At 44.5% G+C, this 24,348-nt stretch overlaps 1 protein-coding gene across 3 annotated transcripts in view; it reads right to left on the bottom strand.

Moving 5' to 3' along the window:
• The window catches only part of TIAM2 (TIAM Rac1 associated GEF 2), an 810,124-nt gene that overhangs the window by 225,896 nt on the left and 559,880 nt on the right, over positions 1-24,348 (bottom strand). For all 3 annotated transcript variants that reach the window (XM_069769403.1, XM_069769402.1, XM_069769404.1), the window contains one exon: positions 9,024-9,116. In XM_069769403.1, the coding sequence (XP_069625504.1) occupies positions 9,024-9,116 (93 nt within the window). The remainder of the gene's footprint in view (positions 1-9,023; positions 9,117-24,348) is intronic.

The raw sequence follows: 24,348 nt of genomic DNA on the forward strand, positions 1-24,348 counted from the left end.
GGTGTGGAAACATCCAGAGCCACCGTGCACAGGCGTGTGCAGGAAATGGGCTACAGGTGCCGCATTCCCCAGGTAAAGCCACTTTTGAACCATAATCAGCGGCAGAGGCGCCTGACCTGGGCTACAGAGAAGCAGCACTGGACTGTTGCTAAGTGGTCCCAAGTACTTTTTTCTGATGAAAGCAAATTTTGCATGTCATTCGGAAATCAAGGTGCCAGAGTCTGGAGGAAGACTGGGGAGAAGGAAATGCCAAAATGCCTGAAGTCCAGTGTCAAGTACCCACAGTCAGTGATGGTGTGGGGTGCCATGTCAGCTGCTGGTGTTGGTCCACTGTGTTTCATCAAGGGCAGGGTCAATGCAGCTAGCTATCAGGAGATTTTAGAGCACTTCATGCTTCCATCGGTTGAAATGCTTTATGGAGATGAAGATTTCATTTTTCAGCACGACCTGGCACCTGCTCACAGTGCCAAAACCACTGGTAAATGGTTTACTGACCATGGTATTACTGTGCTCAATTGGCCTGCCAACTCTCCTGACCTGAACCCCATAGAGAATCTTTGGGATATTGTGAAGAGAAAGTTGAGAGACGCAAGACCCAACACTCTGGATGAGCTTAAGGCCGCTATTGAAGCATCCTGGGCCTCCATAACATCTCAGCAGTGTCACAGGCTGATTGCCTCCATGCCACGCCGCATTGAAGCAGTCATTTCTGCCAAAGGATTCCCGACCAAGTATTGAGTGCATAACTGAACATTATTATTTGATGTTTTTTTTGTTTGTTATTAAAAAACACTTTTATTTGATTGGATGGGTGAAATATGCTAATTTATTGAGACAGGTTTTTTGGGTTATCAGGAGTTGTATGCCAAAATCATCAGTATTAAAACAATAAAAGACCTGACAAATTTCAGTTGGTGGATAATGAATCTATAATATATGAAAGTTTAATTGTAATCATTACATTATGGTAAATAATGAAATTTAACACTATATGCTAATTTTTTGAGAAGGACCTGTATATGGGTGTTTCTCTTAAGTGTCATGTGGGGTCAATTGTGACATTTTTTGCCATGCATTTATATGGGAACAGGCTTAATGGGGGAGTGTTTTTGTACTGCTTTTTCTGTTTTATGATTGTTGCCAATAAAGCTTGTCCTTTTTTCACATATTTAGGTGGTGGAGTGCATATTATATAGTGGCGCTTTTCTTTATGTTCATGGTTGTCATTATTCGCCACTGTTTCAGCACCCCCTGTGTTAATTGATTTATGATTGTGGTACGCCAGCAGTATCACTTTGTTAGCATTCAAAAAGCATAAAAAATGCATAAAAAACGCATGTGTTGTGCGCTGTATTTTTCCTGCCAAGAGATGCAGAAATTTAGCAGAGATTTCTGTATCCAAATACTCAATGTGTGCACATACCCTTGCACTCTAAAAAATTTTTGCTTTCATCTTTAGAGGTACACAGAGTTTAATTTGTATGTCATTTTCCTATTTCTTTTTCTTTTTGCTTATATCAGGGGGAAATCTCAGGAAAAACAGGAAATATGTCTATTTTTCAATTTTTTTATTAATACATTTTTGTTTTACCACAAAGGGCTGCTTTTTTCTATCCAGTTTTTTGCTTTTTGCTTTATTTATTTGTTTATTTATTTCCATTCATTTAACAAATTGTGCCCCTCCAAAAGGTCTTAAAAGACTTTTTGAGGGTATTTTAACATATTGTATTTTAGCACCATCTAGAGTAGAAATTCAGCCTGCTAGTTACACAGCAGAGCTAACTGGGTCTCCTAGGGTGCTTTCTCTGTACAACTAGCAATGTAATCATCACGGAGTCTAGATGAGGACACATTATCAGTGCTTCCTAATCTGTATACACAAGTGCTGGTTCAGAGTCCTGTATCCAACAGTCAGGAAGATAAACATGGAAACAAACCATATTTCCACATCCACAACTGTATGATCTCCCACAAGTTGCTTACGCTGTATTGATGATTTAGAACACCAATGCAAAGTAAAGTGTGAACTTTATAGTCTATGGGCAGTCCATGAGTAGTTAAAAACACTATTGTAGTTTGTGCAATAAACATTGATAGCTTCCAATTAGGGTTGAGCTAAACGGATCACACAAATTCAAAAATCGCCGACTTTCAGCAAAGTCGGGTTTCATGAAACCTGACCCGATCCTAGTGTGGGATCGGCCATAAGGTTGGCGATCTTCGCGCCAAAGTTGCGTTTCGTATGACGCTTTCAGCGCCATTTTTCAGCCAATGAAGGAGGACGCAGAGTGTGGGCAGCGTGACGACATAGGTCTCGGTCCCCGCCATCTTAGAGAAGGGCATGACAGTGATTGGCTTGCTTTCTGTAGCGTCACAGGGGCTATAAAGAGGCGTTCCTGCCGATTGCCATCTTACTTCTGCCGATCGTAGCATAGGGAGAGGTTGCTGCCGCTTCATCAGAAGAAGAGATATAGTTAGGGAGGGAAGATTAACCCCCGAAACTGCTTGTGCTGTAGCGATTTCCACTGTCCAACACCACCATTTGCAGGGACAATGGAGGCTATATTTTTGTGCATCAGTTCTGTAGCTTATTGAGCTGCCCTATAAGGCTCCCTGATCGCTGCATTGCTGTTTGCACGCTGTTGTGCAAACCAACTGCTTTTTTAAAAGCATAAATCCTGTTGCTCCTTTCTGCACAGTTATCTTGTTTATTTGTCCACACTTTTGTGTGCAGCAGTCCTTTTTATTGCTGCCATACTTTTCCTGAGATCATTGTAGGGAGATTGAAATTTTACTACAGTCCTTGTATTTTTTCATATATCTTCCAGCCAGTTTCTGCCACTTACATTGTTTTGTTTTATACACTAGGCCTGAGCTTTAGTTCAGTCTCCCCCAAAAAAGTGAGATTCAAATTCTCACAAAGTGGATATATTCTGCCCTGTTACTTTGTCGTATATCAGCCAGCCAGCCAGCACACAGCGGCGGTGATGGTTCTCACACGAGCCGTAGGGGGCAACATGGAAGAGCTGGTAGAGGTGCACAAATCCGAAGTGGCGTTGGACAGAGAGGTTTTTTGACCAGATTGTGGAGTGATTTCGCAATGACCGCTGACATGACAGGTACTGCTGCATCGATTCAAAGTGACAGGAGACAGCATTTGTCCAGTATGGTTAGGAACTACTTTTCCTCCCTTATCGATGTTCTCCCTCAAAGGTCATTCCCCTTTGATTACTGGGCATCTAAAATAAACACCTGGCCTGAATTGGCAGAATATGCATTACAGGAGCTCGCTTGCCCTGCTGCCAGTGTGCTTTCAGAAAGAGTCTTCAGTGCTGCTGGTTCAATACTGACCGAAAAAAGGACACGTCTGGCTACCCAGAATGTTGATGATCTAACCTTCATTAAAATTAACCAATCATGGATTTCAAATTATTTTGCCCCACCTTCTCCTGCTGACACGTAGCTTGCCTGAAAAATGTCTTGCTTTTGGCCTCCTCTTACTGACTTCTCCAATTCCTCCATTTGCAGCTGCTGAATGTCCACCATAGGCCATTTTTATACCTCCCTAAATGGGCTGACTCCCCCCACAGGGCCGTGGTCACCACCTGGCGCAAGCACCTGTGCGAATGCCGTTTGCCTGGACAGGTGGGTGCACCCACTCTTGGGCGATGGCACTGGCACAGGGTCCCTCATTGTACAATGAAGTGTCTCTGACGGTGATGGTGCCCAACCAACGTCAGACACACCATCGTAATATGAGGGGCCCTGTGCCAGTACCGCCGCCCACGAGAGAGTGTTCCCCCCCAGCTCGAACAGTGCTCTACCACTTGCAATACTTACCTCTCCCTGCTCCACCACTGTATAGTCTGTGCTGTTAAATCCTTCAATGGCACTGCCAATACAAATTTGTTGAAATGATAGATGATAGTTAAAATATACAGGGGCCCTGGCCTCCATTTAGACCAGTTAATACTTTGTGCTTACTACCATTGTCTGCTACTCAGCAGAGGAGCCCACCCCTGTAACTAGCTATGCCAACTGTTTATTTATGAACTATTTTTTGGCAGACATTTAGCCCACTTTCTTATTTGGGCCTACCAACTGTGTCTGCCACTCATTACAGTTGTCCTCCACTGAACAAACCAATGCCGCCTGTTTGGTCCTGTTACCATTTTTTAACTGTATTTAGCCCACTTTCTTATTTGGGCCTACTAACTGTGTCTGCCACTCATTACAGTTGTCCTCCCCTGAACAAAGCAATGCCGCCTGTTTAGTCCTGTTACCAATTTTGAACTGCATTTAGACTACTTTATTATTTGGGCCTACTAACTGTGTCTGCCACTCATTACAGTTGTCCTCCACTGAACAAACCAATGCTGCCTGTTTAGTCCTGTTACCATTTTTTAACTGTATTTAGCCCACTTTCTTATTTGGGCCTACTAACTGTGTCTGCCACTCATTACAGTTGTCCTCCACTGAACAAACCAATGCCGCCTGTTTAGTCCTGTTACCATTTTCGAACTGCATTTAGCCTACTTTATTATTTGGGCCTACTAACTGTGTCTGCCACTCATTACAGTTGTCCTCCACTGAACAAAGCAATGCCGCCTGTTTAGTCCTGTTACCAATTTTGAACTGCATTTAGACTACTTTATTATTTGGGCCTAATAACTGTGTCTGCCACTCATTACAGTTGTCCTCCACTGAACAAACCAATGCCGCCTGTTTAGCACTGTTACCATTTTTTAACTGCATTTAGCCCACTTTATTACTTGGGCCTACTAACTGTGTCTGCCACTCATTACAGTTGTCCTCCACTGAACAAACCAATGCCGCCTGTTTAGTCCTGTTACCATTTTCGAGCTGCATTTAGCCTACTTTATTATTTGGGCCTACTAACTGTGTCTGCCACTCATTACAGTTGTCCTCCACTGAACAAACCAATGCCGCCTGTTTAGCCCTGTTATCATTTTTGAACTGCATTTAGCCTACTTTATTACTTGGGCCTACTAACTGTGTTTCCTCCTCATCCTGCCCATTGCCCAGCCACTGCTAGATGAGTCTGCTGGTACATTGACCCAGACCACTACATTCCCCTTGCACTCTACACAGCCTGAATCTGACCCTGCTGAAAGTCAGGTTCCCCTTCCCGCATACTATACCACCTTACACGGGGACAAAGAGGAAGGTGCAGATGAAAGTGCAGGTTCCTTCATCAGGTTGGGGGGCTTACTCGTTGGCGACGTCACTGTCACAGACAAAAGTGTCTCTGGCAATGGGAGGCGCCACCCGCCGTCAAACACACCGCCGTACTATGAGGGACCCTGTGCCAGTGTCAACGAGTGGGCCCCCCCTGCTTGCTCAGGATCACAGCACTTGCAAAGTTGAAATACTTACCTCTCCCTGCTCCACCGCCGTGACATATTCTGTGTTTCCTGGGCCCACGAAAATCTTGCGCCAGCCATACCCCCCACAACTTTAGCCAAATGACCCCCAGTTTTCAATGCCTAACTATTATTATAAAGTAAATTAAGATTGACAAGTTTAAGTAATAAGAATTGATGTTTTTGGCATTAAAATGGGCACTGTAGGTGTTTTCCTGTCCTACACTCACTGCCGACTTTGATTCCCCTTTGACTTGCATTGGGTTTCGTGTTTCGTTCGGCCCCCCACTTTTTGAAGTAATCGGCCGATTTCACCCGACCCGACTTTTGACAAAGTCGGGTTTTGCAAAACCTGACCCGATCCGCAAAAAAGGAAAAGTCACTCAACTCTACTCTTCACTGCTCCGGCGCTTCCACACTGCACGTCCTGTATCACTTGCACTGCTTGGGAGAAGTGTATAGACTGAAAAATTGCAATTCTGGTGTTTCAGGTTTTCCGTTGTTTTGCTGTTTGACTTAACATTTAAATTATATTTTTATGGATCGGGTTTTTACAGACAATGATAACAAATGTTTTTTTCTTTTTAAATAGGGAAAAATGGGACGAATAAAACGTTTAAAATTGGTTCAAGTTTAATATTATTTAAATGCCACTATAAATGTTTGACATCAGCATTTAAATGCTTAAACAGGAGCCATTGAAGGTTGCTCTGGCTGCTGCTACTTGAAGCAGAGGCTGACTTTGAGGCTAAGTGCACAAGTTCAGAATTTTTAGCATTTTGTTAGTGTTTTTTTCAGCCATTTTCCACCAAAAGAAACCGCTTACATAAGCATCCCATCATTTTTAATGCATTCCACATTTTTTGTGCACATGCTGCGTTTTTTTCCGGCGGCGGAATCGCATTACGGAAAAAAACGCAGCATGTTCATTCTTTGTGCATAATCGCAGGGATTCTGCACACGTAGGAATGCATTAATCCACTTCCTTCCCGCATGGGGCTATGCACACCACGTGGGAAGTAAGCGGATCATGTGCGGTTGGTACCCAGGGTGGAGGAGAGGAGACTCTCCTCCAGGCCCTGAGAACCATATACCTGTTAAAAAAAAAAGAATTAAAATAAAAAATCGTGATATTCTCACCTTCCGGCGTCCTCCGCAGCCTTCCTGCTTCTCGTGATGCTCCCGTTCCCAGTGATGCCTTGCAACAATGACCTGTGATGATGCGAGACCATTACGTCATCTGGGGTCATTGCTGAGGAGCATCACGAGGAGCAGGAAGGCTGCGGGGGACGCCGGAAGGTGAGAATATCACAATTTTTTATTTTTTTTATTATTTTTAAAATTCTATATTTTTACTATTGATGCTGCATAGGCAGGATCAATAGTAAAAAGTTGGTCACGCTTGTCAAACACTATGTGTCAATCAATTGCTACAGATTGCATGGAAAATGCTAGCATTCTGCAAGCTAATTATGCTTGCAAAACGCTAGTGTTTAGCGGGAATATGCATGCCAATTCTGCATGCGTATTTCCCGCTGAAGGGAGTTTCAGAATTGCCGCGGAAATTTCTGCAGCAATTCTGCAACGTGTGCACATAGCATGAAACACAGCATATCCCTGTGCGGGCTTGATTTCTATGACCTATGACAAAAATATTCATCCCAGGTTGTTTAGTGGTAAAAGTGCACGTTTGATATTGTAACTAAGTGTTACCCAGCTTGGTGGCCACTCAGAGGGGTTTCGACCCATGGACTGAACCTGTACCTATGATTCTAGTTGTTGGGAAGCATCAGCAGCCATGTCAAAAAATATTATTTTACTCATCAGCAGATGCTTGTATGGAATCCTATAAATATTATATACAGGATTACTTGTACAACCCCTGGCAAAAATTATGGAATCACCGGCCTTGGAGGATGTTCATTCAGTTGATTAATTTTGAAGAAAAAAAAAGCAGATTACAGACATGGCACTAAACTAAAGTCATTTCAAATGGCAACTTTCTGGCTTTAAGAAACACTTAAAGAAATCAAGAACAAAAAATGTGGTATTCAGTAATTGTTACTTTTTTTTAACCAAGCATAGGGGGAAATAATGAAATCACTCAATTCTGAGGAAAAAATTATGGAATCACCCTGTAAATTTTCATACCAAAAATAACACCTGCATCCAATTAGATCTGCTCATTAGTCTACATCTAAAAAGGAATGATCACACCTTGGAGAGCTGTTGCACCAAGTGGACTGACATGAATCATGGCTCCAACATGAGAGATGTCAATTGAATCAAAGGAGAGGATTATCAAACTCTTAAAAGAGGACAATGTTGCAAAAGAGGTTGGTAGTTCACAGTCAGCTGTGTCTAAAATCTGGACCAAATACAAAACATGGGAAGGTTGTTAAAGGCAAACATACTGGTAGACCAAGGAAGACATCAAAGTGTAAAGACCAGAAACTTAAAGCATTATGTCTCCAAAACAGGAAATGCACAACAAAACAAATGAGGAACAAATGGGTGGAACTGGAGTCAATGTCTGTGACCAAACTGTAAGAAACTGCCTAAATGAAATTAGATTTACATACAGAAAAGCTAAACGAAAGCCATCATTAGCACCTAAACAGAAATTAACACCTAAACAGAAAAAAACAAGGTTACAATGGGCTAAGGAAAAGCAATCCTGGATTGTGGATGACTGGATGAAAGTCATATTCAGTGACGAATCACGAATCTGCATTGGGCAAGGTGATGCTGGAACTTTTGTTTGGTGCCGTTCCAATAAGATTTATAAACATGACTGGCTGAAGAGAACATGCAAATTTCCACAGTAATTTATGATATGGGGCTACATGCCAGGTAAAGGCATTGGGGAGATACCTGTCATTACATCTTCAATAAATGCACAAGTTTATGTTGTTATTTTGGACACTTCTTACCCCATCAATTGAAAGGATGTTTGGGGATGATGAAATCATTTTTCAAGATGATAATGCATCCTGCTATAGAGCAAAAATTGTGAAAACATTCCTTAAAAAAAGACTCATAAGGTCAATGTCATGGCCTGCAAATAGTCCGGATTTCAATCCAATTGAAAATCTTTGGTGGATGTTGAAGAAAATGGTCCATGACAAGGCTCCAATCTGCAAAGCTGATCTGGCAACATCAATCAGAGAAAGTTGGAGCCACATTGAATAAGAGTACTGTTTGGCACTCATTAAGCCCATGCTTCAGAGACTGCAGGCTGTTATAAAAGCTAGAGGTGGTGCAACAAAATACTAGTGATGTGAGTGTTTTTTTGCTTGTTTGTTTTTCATGATTCCATAATTTTTTCCTCAGAATTCAGTGATTCCATAATTTTTTTCCTATGCTTGGTTAAAAAAGTAACCATTATTGAAAACCACATTTTTTGTTCTTGATTTCTTTTAGTGTTTCTTAAAGCCAGAAAGTTATCATTTGAAATTACTTTAGTTTTGTGCCATGTCTGTGATCTGCTTTTTTTCTACAAAATTAAACAACTGAATGAACATCCTCCAAGGCCGATGATTCCATAATTTTCGTCAGGGGTTGTATAACAATGGTTACCTTGTAATGAAAAGCCATATCAGTCTGACCAGCACAAAAATAATACACACAGGTACTTACCTTCTCTGTAGGCCAGTCCGTCAGGGTGAACATAGCTTACATAGATGTGAGAAAGACCATGGTGATCGTCAACCTGAGCTGCAACGGCAAATCCTAGAAAAGAGAAGTATATGTTGTATATCAGCATCAATACACCATTGTTTCACCAATACTTTGTCTGCGGCCGGGGTCACACTTGCGAGAGCAATGCGAGACACTTGCGCATCAATACCCGGTACTGCTGCCGGGGGTTCAGACTGGAGCAATCAGCTGCATAGAAACACATGCAGCCGCACACTTCGATTCTAATTGCTGGCAGCAGTGCCGGGTACTGACGCGAGAGACTCACGCGAGCTTCACCCATTGCTCATGCAAGTGTGACCCCGGCTTACAGGGTATAGTCTGAAGTGTATGTTGGTATTATATGAACATTGTGCGACAGTAATAGTTAGCATATATGGTGTGCACTATATGGCATTACTATTTTAACACTATAGGATGGAATTATCAAAGCCTCTGTTTGCACAGTGTATTACAGACTATTTGGACACTGAGTAGTAGTGTTAAACTGAAACTGGCAAAAGGTTTTCCCTAATAAACCTCTCACACCATAATGTTTGACATCTAAAGGCCTTTCACAACATACAGTGGGGGAATAAGTACCGTCTATACTCGAGTATGAGCCGAGGAACCTAATTTTGCCACAAAAAACTTGAAAAACTTAATCACGCGAGTATAAGCCTAGGGTGGGAAATGCTGCAGCTACTGATAAATTTCAAAAATAAAAATAGATACCAATAAAAGTAAAATTAATTGAGACATCAGTAAGTTAAATGTTTTTGAATATCCATATTGATTCAGGAGCCCCATAAGATGCTCCATACAAAATACGCCCCATATAATGCTCCATAAAGTTCTTGATGGGCCCAATAAGATACTCCATACAAAAATATGCCCCATTTAATGCTTCATAAAGGTTAATGATGGCCCCATAAGATGCTCCATATTAAAATATGCCCCATATAATGCTGCACAAAGGATAATGATGCCCAATAAGATGCTCCATGTTAAAATATGCCCCATATAACACTGCACAAAGAATAATGATGCCCAATAAGAAGAGAAATGCTGCCTATGACCCAAAGAACACTGTCCCCACTGTCAAGCATGGAGGTGGAAACATTATGTTTTGGGGTGTTTATCTGTTAAGGGCACAGGACTACTTCATCCATTCTACCCATTGATGCAGTGGAGTTATGTACCGTAAAATCCTGATTGACAGCCACCTTCCCTCTGCCAGGACATTAAAAATGGGTCTTGGCTGGGTCTTCCAGCAAGACATTGACCCAAAACATACAGCCATGGCAACAAAGGAGTGGCTCAAAAAGAAGCACATTTAGAAGCACATTCCACATGGAGTGGCCTAGCCAGACAAAGTTATGGAGGGAGTTGAAGCTCCAAGTTGCCAAGCGACAGCCTCAAAATTTTAGAGATGATCTGCAAAGAGGAGTGGACCAAAATTCCTCCTGTCATGTGCACAAACTTCATCATCAACTACAAGAAAATGTCTGACTGCTGTGCTTGCCAACAAGGGGTTTGCCACCAAGTATTAAGTCTTGTTTGCCAGAGGGATCAAATACTTACTTCTCACTGCAAAATGCAAATACATTTATATAATTTATATAATGTGATTTTCTGGATGTTATTTTTGATATTCTATCTCTCAATGTTAAAATTAACCTACCCTTAAAATTATAGACTGTTCATGTCTTTGTCAGTGGGCAAACTAACAAAATCAGCAACGGATCAAATACTTATTTCCCCCAGTGTATCTATTAATTATGATTAGTGGAAAGTGCAATAAAAAATGTCTAAAAACTCCACTCCATTTTCTATTTTGGGATGAAGGGTGTGATGGGCATATTCTGATCTTCCAAGTGGCTAGCAAATTAATCGCTAAGCCAGCACTGTTCCCTTGATTGAGATGGATGCAGTCTCTAATGGCATCCACAGGCTGTGTCAGGAAAGAAAACCAGCACAGGCACAGTAAATTTTTCCTCAGGCAGAGGATTCCTTGTTGTTCTGCGCATGCCCTATAATTCTTTAGCCCACAAAAGGGACACACCACTGTGCTTGTGAAGGCCCTATGCTGAAGCAACCTGTGGATACTTCTGGAGGCATCATTCATAACCATCCTCCTGGACACTCTGAACTTCTGGATACTTCCAACATGCACTTTACTGCACTCAGCAGCAATGTTATTAAACTTCACTTGATAAGGAATGTGGCACTAGGAGGGATCAATAGATATAAATTTGCATCGTTTTAATTCCATAGAATACATCTTAGCCAAAGGGTTATAGGGTAAAACCTGGTGACAATTTTGATTTAATATTTTTAATTCATATTTAAAATAATGGTTTTCATTTTATAATGTTCCTGGTTTAAAATTTGAAATTTGCCAGTTGTAATCTCTCAAAATGACTCCTTTCAGACTTAACTGAGTCCTTTTGTTTGGTACTTCTATGTACAGTCAAGGCCAAAGGTTTTGAGACTTTTACTGACAACTACATCACATTTTTGCAAATCTACTATATAATTGTCTAAGGGTCACTTCCGTCTTTCTGTCTGTCTGTCTGTCTTTCTGTCATCGATATTCATTGGTCGCGGCCTCTGTCTGTAATGTAATCCAAGTCGCTGATTGGTTGTGGCTGTTTTGCCGCGACCAATCAGTGACGGGCACAGTCCGGAAGAAAATGGCCGCTCCATCCTGCCCAGCGCCCGCATACTCCCCTCCAGTCACCGCTCACATAGGGTTAATGCCGGCGGTAACGGACCACGTTATGCCGCAGGTAACTCACTCCATTACCGCCGCTATTAACCCTGTGTGACCAAGTTTTTACTATTGATGCTGCCTATGCAGCGTTAATAGTAAAAAGATCTAATGTTAAAAATAAAAAACATAAAAAATCATCATATACTCACCCTCCGGTGCCTTTCATGCTCTTCGCGATGTTCCGATGCTAAGAATGGTATGCGACAAGGACCTTCCATGACGTCACGGTCATGTGACCGCGACGTCACCACAGGCCCTGCGCGCCTGCGCGAGAAGGACCTGCCATGACGTTACGGTCATGTGACCATTACGTCATGGCAGGTCCTTCTCGCGCAGGCGTGAAGAAGCTGCGGTACCATGGAACAGGCAGGGACAATGTCAGGAGCAGGTGAGTATTTAATATTCACCTGTCCGCGTTCCATCAGTCGGGCGCCGCTCCGTCTTCCCGTCCTCTTGCACTGACTGTGCAGGTCAGAGGGCGCGATGACGTATTAGTGTGCGAGCCGCTCTCTGCCTGAACAGTCAATTCGGAGAGACGGGACGCTGAGGAGCAGCGACGAAAGGTGAGTATGTGATTTTTTTTTTATTGCAGCAGCAGCAGCATTACATGTGGCACAATGCTGTATGGAGCGTCTGTGGGGCCACAAAGAACTGCATGGAGCATTTTATGGGGCATTTATAGAGCCATAACTGCATGGAGCATTATATGGGGCATCTATGGGGCCATAACTGCATGGAGCATTATATGGGGCATCTATGGGGCCATAACTGCATGGAGCATTATATGGGGCATCTATGGGGCCATAACTGCATGGACCATTATATGGGGCATCTATGGGGCCATAACTGCATGGAGCAATATACTACGTGACTGGGCAATATACTACGTGGACATGCATATTCTAGAATACCCGATGCGTTAGAATCGGGACACCATATAGTACTCTATATTTACTGGGTTATTTCTTATTTTTCAACACTTCTGAAATTTGCCCCGGCATGGTGGGTATCAACTTCTTGTCAATATCCTGACAAATGGCAACAAATGTTCACCTAATCATTGCTTGGAGTTTATCACAATTTCTGTGTATTTGTTTGTCCACCCACTTTTTGAGTATTGACCACTGGTTCTCCATGGCATAAAGACATGTGGAGTTTTCTGGACATGGTGAAAATATTTCAATATTTTGTTCACAGAGCCACTTAATTATTAATTTTGCCTTGTGACATGGGAAAAGCATAGTTCATTACCACATTCTTCCTGGATTGTTGGGAATATTTGCTGTTGGAGGATGTTTAGATACCATTTAACTAGAAGTCGTGTCTGTGTCTTGCCAACAGCAAAGCATCCTGAGACCATTCATGTGTGGGGGGTTTCATCCAATGGAGCGGGTTCGCTCACAATTTTTCCTTAGAACGCTACCATGAATAAAGAAATATAACTGAATTTCCTTCAGAGAAACTTCTCTCAATGATCCATAAGCAATTTGGTGATAAAAATAGTTTTTCCAGCATGATAGAGCACCATGTCACAAAGCAAAAGTGATAAGTAAGTGGCTTAGTGAACAAGCATTGCCTTATTTTGGGTCCATGGCCAGAAAGTTCCCAGATATCAATCCCATTAAAAACCCATGGGCAATCCTCAAAAAGCAGGTGACCCAACAAAAACAATGAGATTGTAATAAACTGCAAGCGCTGATTAGTAGTGTTGAGTGATACCCTCCGATATTCGGAAATATCGGTATCGGATTGGATCGGCCGATATCCAAAAAATACCAGATATCGTCGATACCGATACCCGATACCGATACCCGATACCAATGCAAGTCAATGGGACAAAAATATCGGAATTAAAATAAACCCTTTCTTTCCTTGTAGGTTAATTCTACATGAAGGCAAACAACGAAGAATAATGTAGGATGTATTGGGGGAGGTGGAGGAGACATTAAAGGCATAGAGGATTAGCCCAATCAAATGGAATAGCAGGAATTCAATTTTTTTTTAAGACGTTCAGAGTTTCAAAGATATTGACTATGTTAAGATTTTTTATATTTTGTCAGATATTGATGTTTCACTACTTCCATGCTCTTCACCTTCTTTTTTACTTCTCCCGCACTTTCTTCTTCATCATCCTCAGCAGCAGCATCTTTTTCATCAACTTCTCCTTCACCTTATTCATCTTCTTCTTTTTCACCTTCTTCCTATTATTCTTTTTTTTTACATTCTTCATATTCTTTTTATTCAACTATTATTCTTCTTCATATTCTACTTCTTCATGTTCATATTCTTCTTCTTCATCATATTCTTATTTGTGACAGGCATTCCTGTAGTTGTTATCTATAAAAGTTTGAAGATTACACCTTCCGTTATGCCTGTCACAAAAGATTTACAACAGGATTTGTCCACGTTCAGTTTGGCCTGCAGCACCAGGTTTTTTCCAGGGGCACCACAAGGAGGAACGAACTCACCCCCATACACTGCTTAGTCTTTTTCTGCTTATAATTTAGATAATATCATTTGCTCTGATTTTTAGTCTTATGCTTAATGTTCTTCTGCTTTTTTGTTCTGCAGCTTCTTGTTCTTCTGCTTCTCGGTCTTCAGGGTCGTCGTCTCCAGGGTCGACGTCTCCAGGTCGTCGTCTCCAGGGTCGTCATCTCCGGGGTCGTCGTTTTCTTCGAGGTGGTCTTCAGGGTCATCGTCTCCGGGGTCGTCGTCTCGGGGTCATAGTCTTCTTCGGGGTGGTCTTCAGGGTTGTCTGTTGTGAATTCAGCTTTTGGGCTCCCTCCAGTGGTTGTAGAGGGTAATGTAGTTGTGACTGGACTGCAGGATTGGACAGGTGTATCTACTAATTGCAAAACTGACTGGGGTATATAGCCTTGCTGGACTCTTTAGTCCCTGCCAGTTGTCCATTGTTTTTGAAGGATTTACTTCCCTGCTGGTCTCTCCAGTTTGCTGTGCTTTTCTACAAAGATAAGTCCTGGCTTTGTTTTTGCTGTCCACCTGCTGTGGACCTTAATGTTTTGTGCATATTCGTGTTTTTGTCTTGTTCAGCTTTGTCTGTGAAGGATTTTTTGCAGCTAAGCTGTGTCTCTGGAGATGCAGATATACCCCCCATGTCTTTAGTCAGATGTGGTGATTCGTATTTTCTGTGGTGGATTTTTTCTAGTGTTTTTGTACTGACCGCATAGTACTCTGTTCTATTCTTTCTTTTTAGCTAGTATGGCCTCCTATGCTAAAATCTGATTTCATTTCTGCGTATGTTATTTCCCTCTCCTCTCACCGTCAATATTTGTGGGGGGCTATCTATCCTTTGGAGATTTTCTCTGAGGCAAGATAGGTTTCCTGTTTCTGTCTTTAGGGGAAGTTAGATCTTAGGCTGTGCCGAGGGGTCTAGGGAGTGTCAGGTACCCCCCACGGCTACTTTTAGTTGCGCTGCTAGGTTCAGGGTTTGCGGTCAGTACAGGGACCACCTTCTCCAGAGTCCGTCTCATGCTGCTCCTAGGCCACCAGATCATAACAGTACAACTGGCCAACAATGAGTTAATTGCATCTCAGAAGAAGGGGGAGAAGCTTTTGAGCCATTTTTTTTTCCTTAGCCTGTTCCTCCCTCTTTACCTCTGGGTGGCTGCGAAACCTAGTAATAACATGAGTGTTCAGGAGTTAGTTTCTCGTGTGGATCAGCTTGCTGCTAGGGTACAGGGTATTTCAGAATATATTGTTCAGACTCCTGCCTTAGAACCTAAGGTTCCTACTCCTGATTTGTTCTTTGGTGACAGATCCAAATCCGGTCTTCTGGTGATCCTATTCAGCAGGTTAAAATCATCATATCTCTGCTGCGTGGTGACCCACAGGATTGGGCATTTTCCCTGGAAACTGGCAATCCTGCTTTGCTTAATGTTGATTCATTCTTTCAGGCATTGGGGTTGTTGTATGATGAGCCTAATTCTGTGGATCAGGCTGAGAAAATCTTGTTGGCCCTGTGTCAGGGTCAAGAAGCGGCAGAATCGTATTGCCAGAAATTTAGAAAATGGTCTGTACTGACTAAATGGAATGAGGATACCTTGGCGGCAATTTTCAGAAAGGGTCTTTCTGAATCCGTTAAAGATGTTATGGTGGGGTTCCCCACGCCTACTGGTCTGAGTGATTCTATGTCTCTGGCCATTCAGATTGATCGGCGCTTGCGCGAGCGCAGAGTTGTGCACTCTACGGCGTTGTCCTCTGAGTGGAGCCCTGAGCCTATGCAGTGTGATAGGACTTTGTCTAGAGCTGAGCGTCAAACATTCAGGCGTCAGAATAGGTTGTGTTTTTACTGCGGCGATTCTGCTCATGTTATTTCTGATTGCCCTAAGCGTATAAAGAGAATTGCTAGTTCTGTTACCATCAGTACTATACAACCTAAATTTCTGTTATCTGTGACCTTGATCTGCTCATTATCATCATTTTCTGTCATGGCATTTGTGGATTCAGGCGCCGCTCTGAACTTAATGGACTTAGAATTTGCCAGACGTTGTGGTTTTCCCTTGCAGCCTTTGCAGAACCCTATTCCTTTGAGGGGCATTGATGCTACACCGTTGGCTAAAAATAAGCCCCAGTTTTGGACACAGCTGACCATGCGCATGGCGCCGGCCCATCAGGAAGATTGTCGTTTTCTGGTGTTGCATAATTTGCATGATGATACTGTGCTGGGTTTTCCATGGTTGCAGCTACATAATCCGGTGTTAGATTGGAAATCCATGTCTGTGACTAGTTGGGGTTGTCAGGGGGTTCATGATCAGGTTCCTTTGATGTCAATTTCCTCTTCCCCCTCTTCTGAAATTCCTGAGTTTTTGTCAGACTTCCAGGATGTATTCGATGAGCCCAAATCCAGTTCCCTTCCACCGCATAGGGACTGTGATTGTGCTATTGACTTGATTCCAGGTTGTAAATTCTCTAAGGGCCGACTTTTCAACCTGTCTGTGCCTGAACATGCCGCCATGCGGAGCTATATTAAGGAGTCTTTGGAGAAAGGGCATATTCGGCCATCTTCTTCACCGCTGGGAGCGGGGTTCTTTTTTGTTGCCAAGAAGGATGGCTCCTTGAGAACCTGTATTGATTATCACCTCTTGAATAAGATCACGGTCAAACTTCAATATCCTTTGCCTTTGCTTACTGATTTGTTTGCTAGGATTAAGGGGGCTAGCTGGTTTACTAAGATTGACCTTCGAGGGGCATATAATCTTATTCGTATTAAGCAGGGTGACGAATGGAAAACTGCATTTAATACGCCCGAAGGCCATTTTGAATACCTTGTGATGCCATTCTGACTCTCTAATGCCCCATCTGTGTTCCAATCCTTCATGCATGATATATTTCGGAGTTATCTTGATAAATTCATGGTTGTATATTTGGATGATATTTTGATTTTTTCCAATGATTGGGAGTCTCATGTGAAACAGGTCAGGATGGTATTTCAGATCCTCCGTAATAATGCTTTATTTGTGAAGGGGTCAAAGTGCCTCTTTGGAGTGCAGAAGGTTTCTTTTTTGGGTTTCATTTTTTCTCCCTCATCTATAGAAATGGATCCGGTTAAGGTTCAGGCCATTCATGATTGGATTCAGCCCACATCTGTGAAGAGCCTTCAGAAATTCTTGGGCTTTGCTAATTTTTATCGTCGTTTCATTGCCAACTTCTCCAGTGTGGTTAAACCTCTGACCGATTTGACCAAGAGAGGCGCTGATGTGACGAATTGTTCCTCCGAGGCTGTCTCTGCCTTTCAGGAGCTTAAACGCTGATTTACTTCTGCCCCTGTGTTGCGTCAGCCAGATATTTCTCTTCCATTTCAGGTTGAGGTTGACGCATCTGAGATTGGGGCTGGGGCCGTTTTGTCTCAGAGGAATTCTGATGGTTCCTTGATGAAACCATGTGCCTTCTTTTCTCGGAAGTTTTCGCCTGCGGAACGCAATTATGATGTTGGCAATCGGGAGTTGTTGGCTATGAAGTGGGCATTTGAGGAGTGGCGACATTGGCTTGAGGGGGCCAAGCACCGTATTGTGGTCCTGACCGATCATAAGAATCTGATTTACCTCGAGTCTGCCAAACGGCTGAATCCTAGACAGGCTCGATGGTCCCCGTTTTTCTCCCGTTTTGATTTTGTGGTCTCGTACATTCCTGGTACTATGAATGTTAAGGCGGATGCCCTCTCTAGGAGTTTTTTTTCCTGATTCCCCTGGGGTTCTTGAGCCAGTCGGCATTTTGAAGGAAGGGGTGATTCTTTCTGCCATCTCCCCTGATTTTATTGGGTTCTTCAGGAATTTCAGGCTAATAAACCTGACCGCTGTTCTGTGGGGAAACTGTTTGTTCCTGATTGATGGACTAGTAAAGTTATTTCTCAGGTTCATTGTTCTGTGTTGGCTGGCCATCCTGGGATTTTTGGTACCAGAGATTTGGTTGGTAGGTCCTTTTAGTGGCCTTCTTTGTCGCGGGATGTGCGTTCTTTTGTGCAGTCCTGTGGGATTTGTGCGCGGGCTAAGCCTTGCTGTTCCCACGCTAGTGGGTTGCTTTTGCCATTACCGGTCCCCGAGAGGCCCTGGACACATATTTCTATGGATTTTATTTCCGATCTTCCGGTTTCCCAAAGAATGTCGGTTATCTGGGTTGTCTGTGACCGATTTTCTAAGATGGTTCATTTGGTGCCTTTGCCTAAATTGCCTTCTTCTTCTGATTTGGTTCCGTTGTTTTTTCAGCATGTGGTACTTTTGCATGGTATTCCGGAGAATATTGTGTCCGACAGAGGTTCCCAGTTTGTCTCTAGGTTTTGGTGGGCCTTTTGTGCCAAGCTGGGCATTGATTTGTCTTTTTTTCTGCATTTCATCCTCAGACAAATGGCCAGACTGAGAGAACTAATCAGACCTTGGAGACCTATTTGAGATGCTTTGTGTCTGCTGATCAGGATGATTGGGTGGCTTTTTTGCCATTGGCCGAGTTTGCCCTTAATAATCGGGCTAGTTCGGCTACTTTGGTTTCGCCTTTTTTTTGTAATTTTGGTTTTCATCCTCGTTTTTCTTCTGGGCAGGTTGAGCCTTCTGACCTTCCTGGTGTGGATTCTGTGGTCGACAGGTTGCAGCAGATTTGGGCTCATGTGGTGGACAATTTGGTGTTGTCTCAGGAGGAGGCTCAACATTTTGCTAACCGTCGTCGGTGTGTTGGTTTCCGGCTTCGGGTTGGGGATCTAGTTTGGTTATCTTCCCGTCATGTTCCTATGAAGGTTTCTTCCCCTAAGTTTAAGCCTCAATTTATTGGTCCTTATAAGATTTCTGAGATTATTAATCCAGTGTCCTTTCGCCTGGCGCTTCCGGCCTCTTTTGCTATTCATAATGTCTTCCATAGATCTTTGTTGCGGAAATTTGTGGAGCCCGTTGTTCCCTCTGTTGATCCTCCGGCCCCTGTGTTGGTCGATGGGGAGTTGGAATATGTGGTTGAGAAGATTTTGGATTCTCGTTTTTCGAGGCGGAAGCTTCAGTACCTTGTCAAATGGAAGTGTTATGGCCAGGAGGATAATTCTTGGGTTTCTGCCTCTGATGTCCATGCCGCTGATTTGGTTCGTACCTTTCATCGGGCTCATCCTGATCGGCCTGGGGGCTCTGGTGAGGGTTCGGTGACCCCTCCTCAAGGGGGGTGTACTGTTGTGAATTCAGCTTTTGGGCTCCCTCCAGTGGTTGTAGAGGGTAATGCAGTTGTGACTGGACTGCAGGATTGGACAGGTGTATCTACTAATTGCAAAACTGACTGGGGTATATAGCCTTGCTGGACTCTTTAGTCCCTGCCAGTTGTCCATTGTTTTTGAAGGATTCACTTCCCTGCTGGTCTCTCCAGTTTGCTGTGCTGTTCTACAAAGATAAGTCCTGGCTTTGTTTTTGCTGTCCACCTGCTGTGGACCTTAATGTTTTGTGCATATTCATGTTTTTGTCTTGTTCAGCTTTGTCTGTGAAGGATTTTTTGCAGCTAAGCTGTGTATCTGGAGATGCAGATATACCCCCATGTCTTTAGTCAGATGTGGTGATTCATATTTTCTGTGGTGGATATTTTCTAGTGTTTTTGTACTGACCGCATAGTACTCTGTTCTATTCTTTCTTTTTAGCTAGTATGGCCTCCTATGCTAAAATCTGATTTCATTTCTGCGTATGTTATTTCCCTCTCCTCTCACCGTCAATATTTGTGGGGGGCTATCTATCCTTTGGGGATTTTCTCTGAGGCAAGATAGGTTTCCTGTTTCTGTCTTTAGGGGAAGTTAGATCTTAGGCTGTGCCGAGGGGTCTAGGGAGTGTCAGGTACCCCCCACGGCTACTTTTAGTTGCGCTGCTAGGTTCAGGGTTTGCGGTCAGTACAGGGACCACCTTCTCCAGAGTCCGTCTCATGCTGCTCCTAGGCCACCAGATCATAACAGTTGTCGTCTTTAGGGTCTTGAACTTGGAAATGTAGCAGAAGTTACAAGAAGGCTGAAGAACTGCCGAGAACCAGCTGATGGTACTGGAACCCGGATGTCTACCTGAAGGTACAAGAGCCAATGGAACTACCGAGGACCAGCTGACGGTACTGGGACCCGGTTACTAAGCAGGAGGTACCCGTGCAAAAAAGCACTACCAAGGACCAGCAGACGTTGGTGGAACTCAGATTCCCAGAAGGAGGCACCTAAGCCAAAGGCTCTGCCTGGAACTAGCTGATGGTACTGGAACCAGGATAGGGAGCAGAAGGTACAAGAGCAAAAGACACTGCCGAGAACCAGCTGACGATACTGGAACCCGGATGGGTAGCAGAAGGCACAAGAGCCAATGGAACTACCAAGGACCAGCTGACGGTACTGGAACCCGTTACTAAGCAGGAGGTACCCGTGCTAAAAAGCACTACCAAGGACCACAAGACGTTGGTGGAACTCGGATACCCAGAAGGAGGCACCTAAGCCAAAGGCTCTGCCTGGAACCAGCTGACGGTACTGAAACCAGGATGGGGAGCAGAAGGTACAAGAGCAAAAGATACTGCCGAGAACCAGTTGATGGTATTGGAACCCGGATGGGTAGCAAAAGGTATAAGAGCCAATGGAACTACCGTGGACCAGTTGACGGTACTGGAACCCGGTTACTAAGCAGGAGGTACCCATGCCAGAAAGCACTACCAAGGACCACAAGACGTTGGTCGAACTCGGATACCCAGAAGGAGGCACCTAAGCCAAAGGCTCTGCCTGGAACCAGCTGACGGTACTGGAACCAGGAGAAACAGAGTGTAGGCCGATGCCTAATTGGAGCAAGGGTCTAATCTGTAGTTGTGCGAGTGTGGAGGGAGCAGGAGCACGGTGGCGCAGTGGTTAGCACTGCCGCTTTTGCAGCGCTGGAGTCTTGGGTTCTAATCCCACTCAGGACAGCATCTGCAAAGAGTTTGTATGTTCTCTCCGTGTTTGTGTGGGTTTCCTCCGGGTGCTCCGGTTTCCTCCCACATTACAAAGACATACTGTTAGGGAATTTAGATTGTGAGCCCCATCGGGGACAGCGATGATAATGTGTGCAAACTGTAAAGCGCTGCGGAAAATATGTTAGAGCTATATAAAAATAAAGATTATTATATTATTATTATACACAGCTGGGGATCAGCTGACGTTACTGAACCCCAATAACACTGGAGCAGGTGTTGACTGTGCAGACAGCACTTCTGAGCAGCAACTGGCGGTGTTGGAGCCCAGGGATTACAGGAGAAACAGAGTGTAGGCCGAGGCCTAATTGGAGCAAGTTTCTAATCTGTATTTGTGTGAGTGTGGGGGGAGCAGGAGCAATTGCTGGATACACAGCTGGGGATCAGCTGACGTTACTGAACCACAATAACACTGGAGCAGGTGTTGACTGTGCAGACGGCACTTCCGAGCAGCAACTGGCGGTGTTGGAGCCCAGGGATTACAGGAGAAACACAGTGTAGGCTGAGGCCTAATTGGAGCAAGTTTCTAATCTGTAGTTGAGTGAGCAGCAACTGGCGGTGTTGGAGCCCAGGGAATGCAGGAGAAGCAGAGTGGAGGCATTGCCGCACACACAGCAGGGGAAATCCAATAACACTGGGTAATGTAACCCAATAACGTTACTGAAACCCAATAACACTGGGTAATGTGTTGACTGTGCAGATGGCACTTCTGAGCAGCAACTGGCGGTGTTGGAGCCCAGGGATTGCAGTTCAGGTGGTAGAAACATGAACACAACAGGAGACCTGGATACTGTTGCCAACCAATTATTTAATCTGGAAGAGGAGTGGCAAATTCCTGCGAGATCCAGGCCTTGTTCATTTTCAGAAAAGTAAGCCAGTCAACGTTATCGGAGGATAGTCGCATGCGACGGTCTGTTAGTACACCACCTGCGGCACTAAAGACGTGTTCCGATAATACACCAGCAGCAGGGCAAGCCAGCACCTCCAATGCATACTGGCTAAGCTCAGGCCATGTATCCAGCTTAGAGACCCAAAACTTGAAGGGGGAAGAGCCGTCTGGGAGTACAGTGAGAGGGCAACACATGTAGTCGGTCACCATCTAACGGAAACGTTGCCTCCTGCTGACTGGAGCTGTCTGTGATGGTGTAGACATTTGTAGTGGGCACACAAAACTTTGCCACAGTTGGGCCATACTGGTCTTGCCTTGTGCTGAGGCACTGCTTCTGCTCCCTGTTTGTGCAGAGCTTCCTCCACTGCCTCGACGCACTGAGCTGCTTTGTAAAGCACTAGCAGCACTGCTCTCGGTTGGACTGGAGAAGATGTTGGAATGCACCAGTGTGTCTTGGTACTCCCGCATTTTACACTCCCGGTTTAACGGTGTTATGAGGCTTTGTAAGTTGTCCCAGTAGCAAGGATCTAGGAGGGTGTACACCCAATAATCAGCCGTGTTGAGAATGTGGGCGATGCGGCGGTCGTTTCTCAGGCACTGCAGCATGAAATCAACCATGTGCTGCAGACTGTCAACTGGCCAAGAAACGCTGTCCCCTGCTTGAGGCGTGATCTCTGCCTGCTCTGCATCACACCACCCTCGCTCTACTTACCGACTACTGGAGCTTTGTGTAACTCCCTCCTCTGGACAGATGTCTTCCTCCTCCATTGATTCATTCTCATTCTCCTCACAAAGTGTCCCCTGTCTAGGCCTTTGTGAGGAACCACGTTGCGCAGACTGTCCAGAAGCAGATGGCATTTATTACTCCTCATCCTCCACCTCTTCCACAACCTCATCCCTTAGTGCTTGCAGTGTTTTTTGAAGCAGGCAGATAAGGGGGACAGTCATGCTGACTAGTGCAACCTCTGCACTCGCCATCCGCGTGGAATCATCGAAGGCACGCAAAACCTGGCAGATGTCCTTCATAGTGGCCCACTCAGTGGTTGTGAAGTCCGAACGGTGCGCAGTGCGACTTCTTTGCGTTTGATGCAGCTGGAACTCCATTACTGCTGCCTGCTGCTCACACAACCGCTCCAACATATGTAATGTTGAATTCCACCTGGTGGGTAGGCCACATATGATGCGATGTTCCAGAAGGCGGAATAGGCGCTACAGAGCTGCAAGGCATGATCTTGCCATGCTGGAACGCCGCAAGTGAGCACACTCTAGGCGGACCTTGTGCAGCAGTGCATCAAGATCTGGATAGTCCCTCAAAAAACTCTGCACGACCAAGTTGAGCACATGTGCCAGACAAGGGATGTGAGTGAGGTTACCTAGGCCCAGAGCTACCACCAGATTTTGGCCATTGTCACACACTACCATGCCTGGCTGGAGATTCGCTGGCACAAACCACACATCGCTCTCCTGCTTGATGGCATTCCAGAGCTCATGAACTGTGTGGCTTCAATTCCCCAAAGAAATTAATTTCAATACGGCCTGTTGACGTTTAGCCACGGCTGTGCTCATATCGGTCGTAACAGGTAAGCTTTCATGGGTCAAGGTGGAGGTAGACTGCGACGGCTCCCGCAGCGCTGATTCAGAGGAACTGGAGTATGAGGAGGAGTCAATGTGTACAGACTGGATTCCGGCAATCCTTGGAGTTGGCAGAACATGCACAGCGCCACTCGCAAGATCTGTACCCGGCTCCACAACATTTACCCAATGGTCAGTGAGGGAAAGGTATCATCCCTGTCCATGGTGACTGGTCCACGCATCGGTGGTGAGGTGGACCTTGCTACTGATGGCGTTTAGTAGAGCATGTTCAATGTTTCCCTCCACATGCTTTTGCAGGGCAGGGACGCCTTGCCTGTTGAAATAAAAGCAGCTGGGCACGTTGTATTGTGGGACTGCCAATGCCATCAAGTTACGGAAGGTGTCAGTCTCCACCAGCTTGAATGAGAGCATTTCAAGGGACAGTAGTTTTGCAATGCCAGCATTCGGAGCCTGTGCTCGGGGGTGGTTTGCCGAGAATGGGCACTTTTCTCCCATGCCTGTGCTACCGATGGCTGTAGACTGGGCTGGGAATGTGAGGATGACAGGGAATGTGGTGCTGTGGGTGGAATTACACTGGGTCTCTGTACAAC

Source organism: Ranitomeya imitator, chromosome 5 (genome assembly GCF_032444005.1).
Source record: "Ranitomeya imitator isolate aRanImi1 chromosome 5, aRanImi1.pri, whole genome shotgun sequence".
In the NCBI taxonomy this organism is placed as follows: Eukaryota; Metazoa; Chordata; class Amphibia; order Anura; family Dendrobatidae; genus Ranitomeya; species Ranitomeya imitator.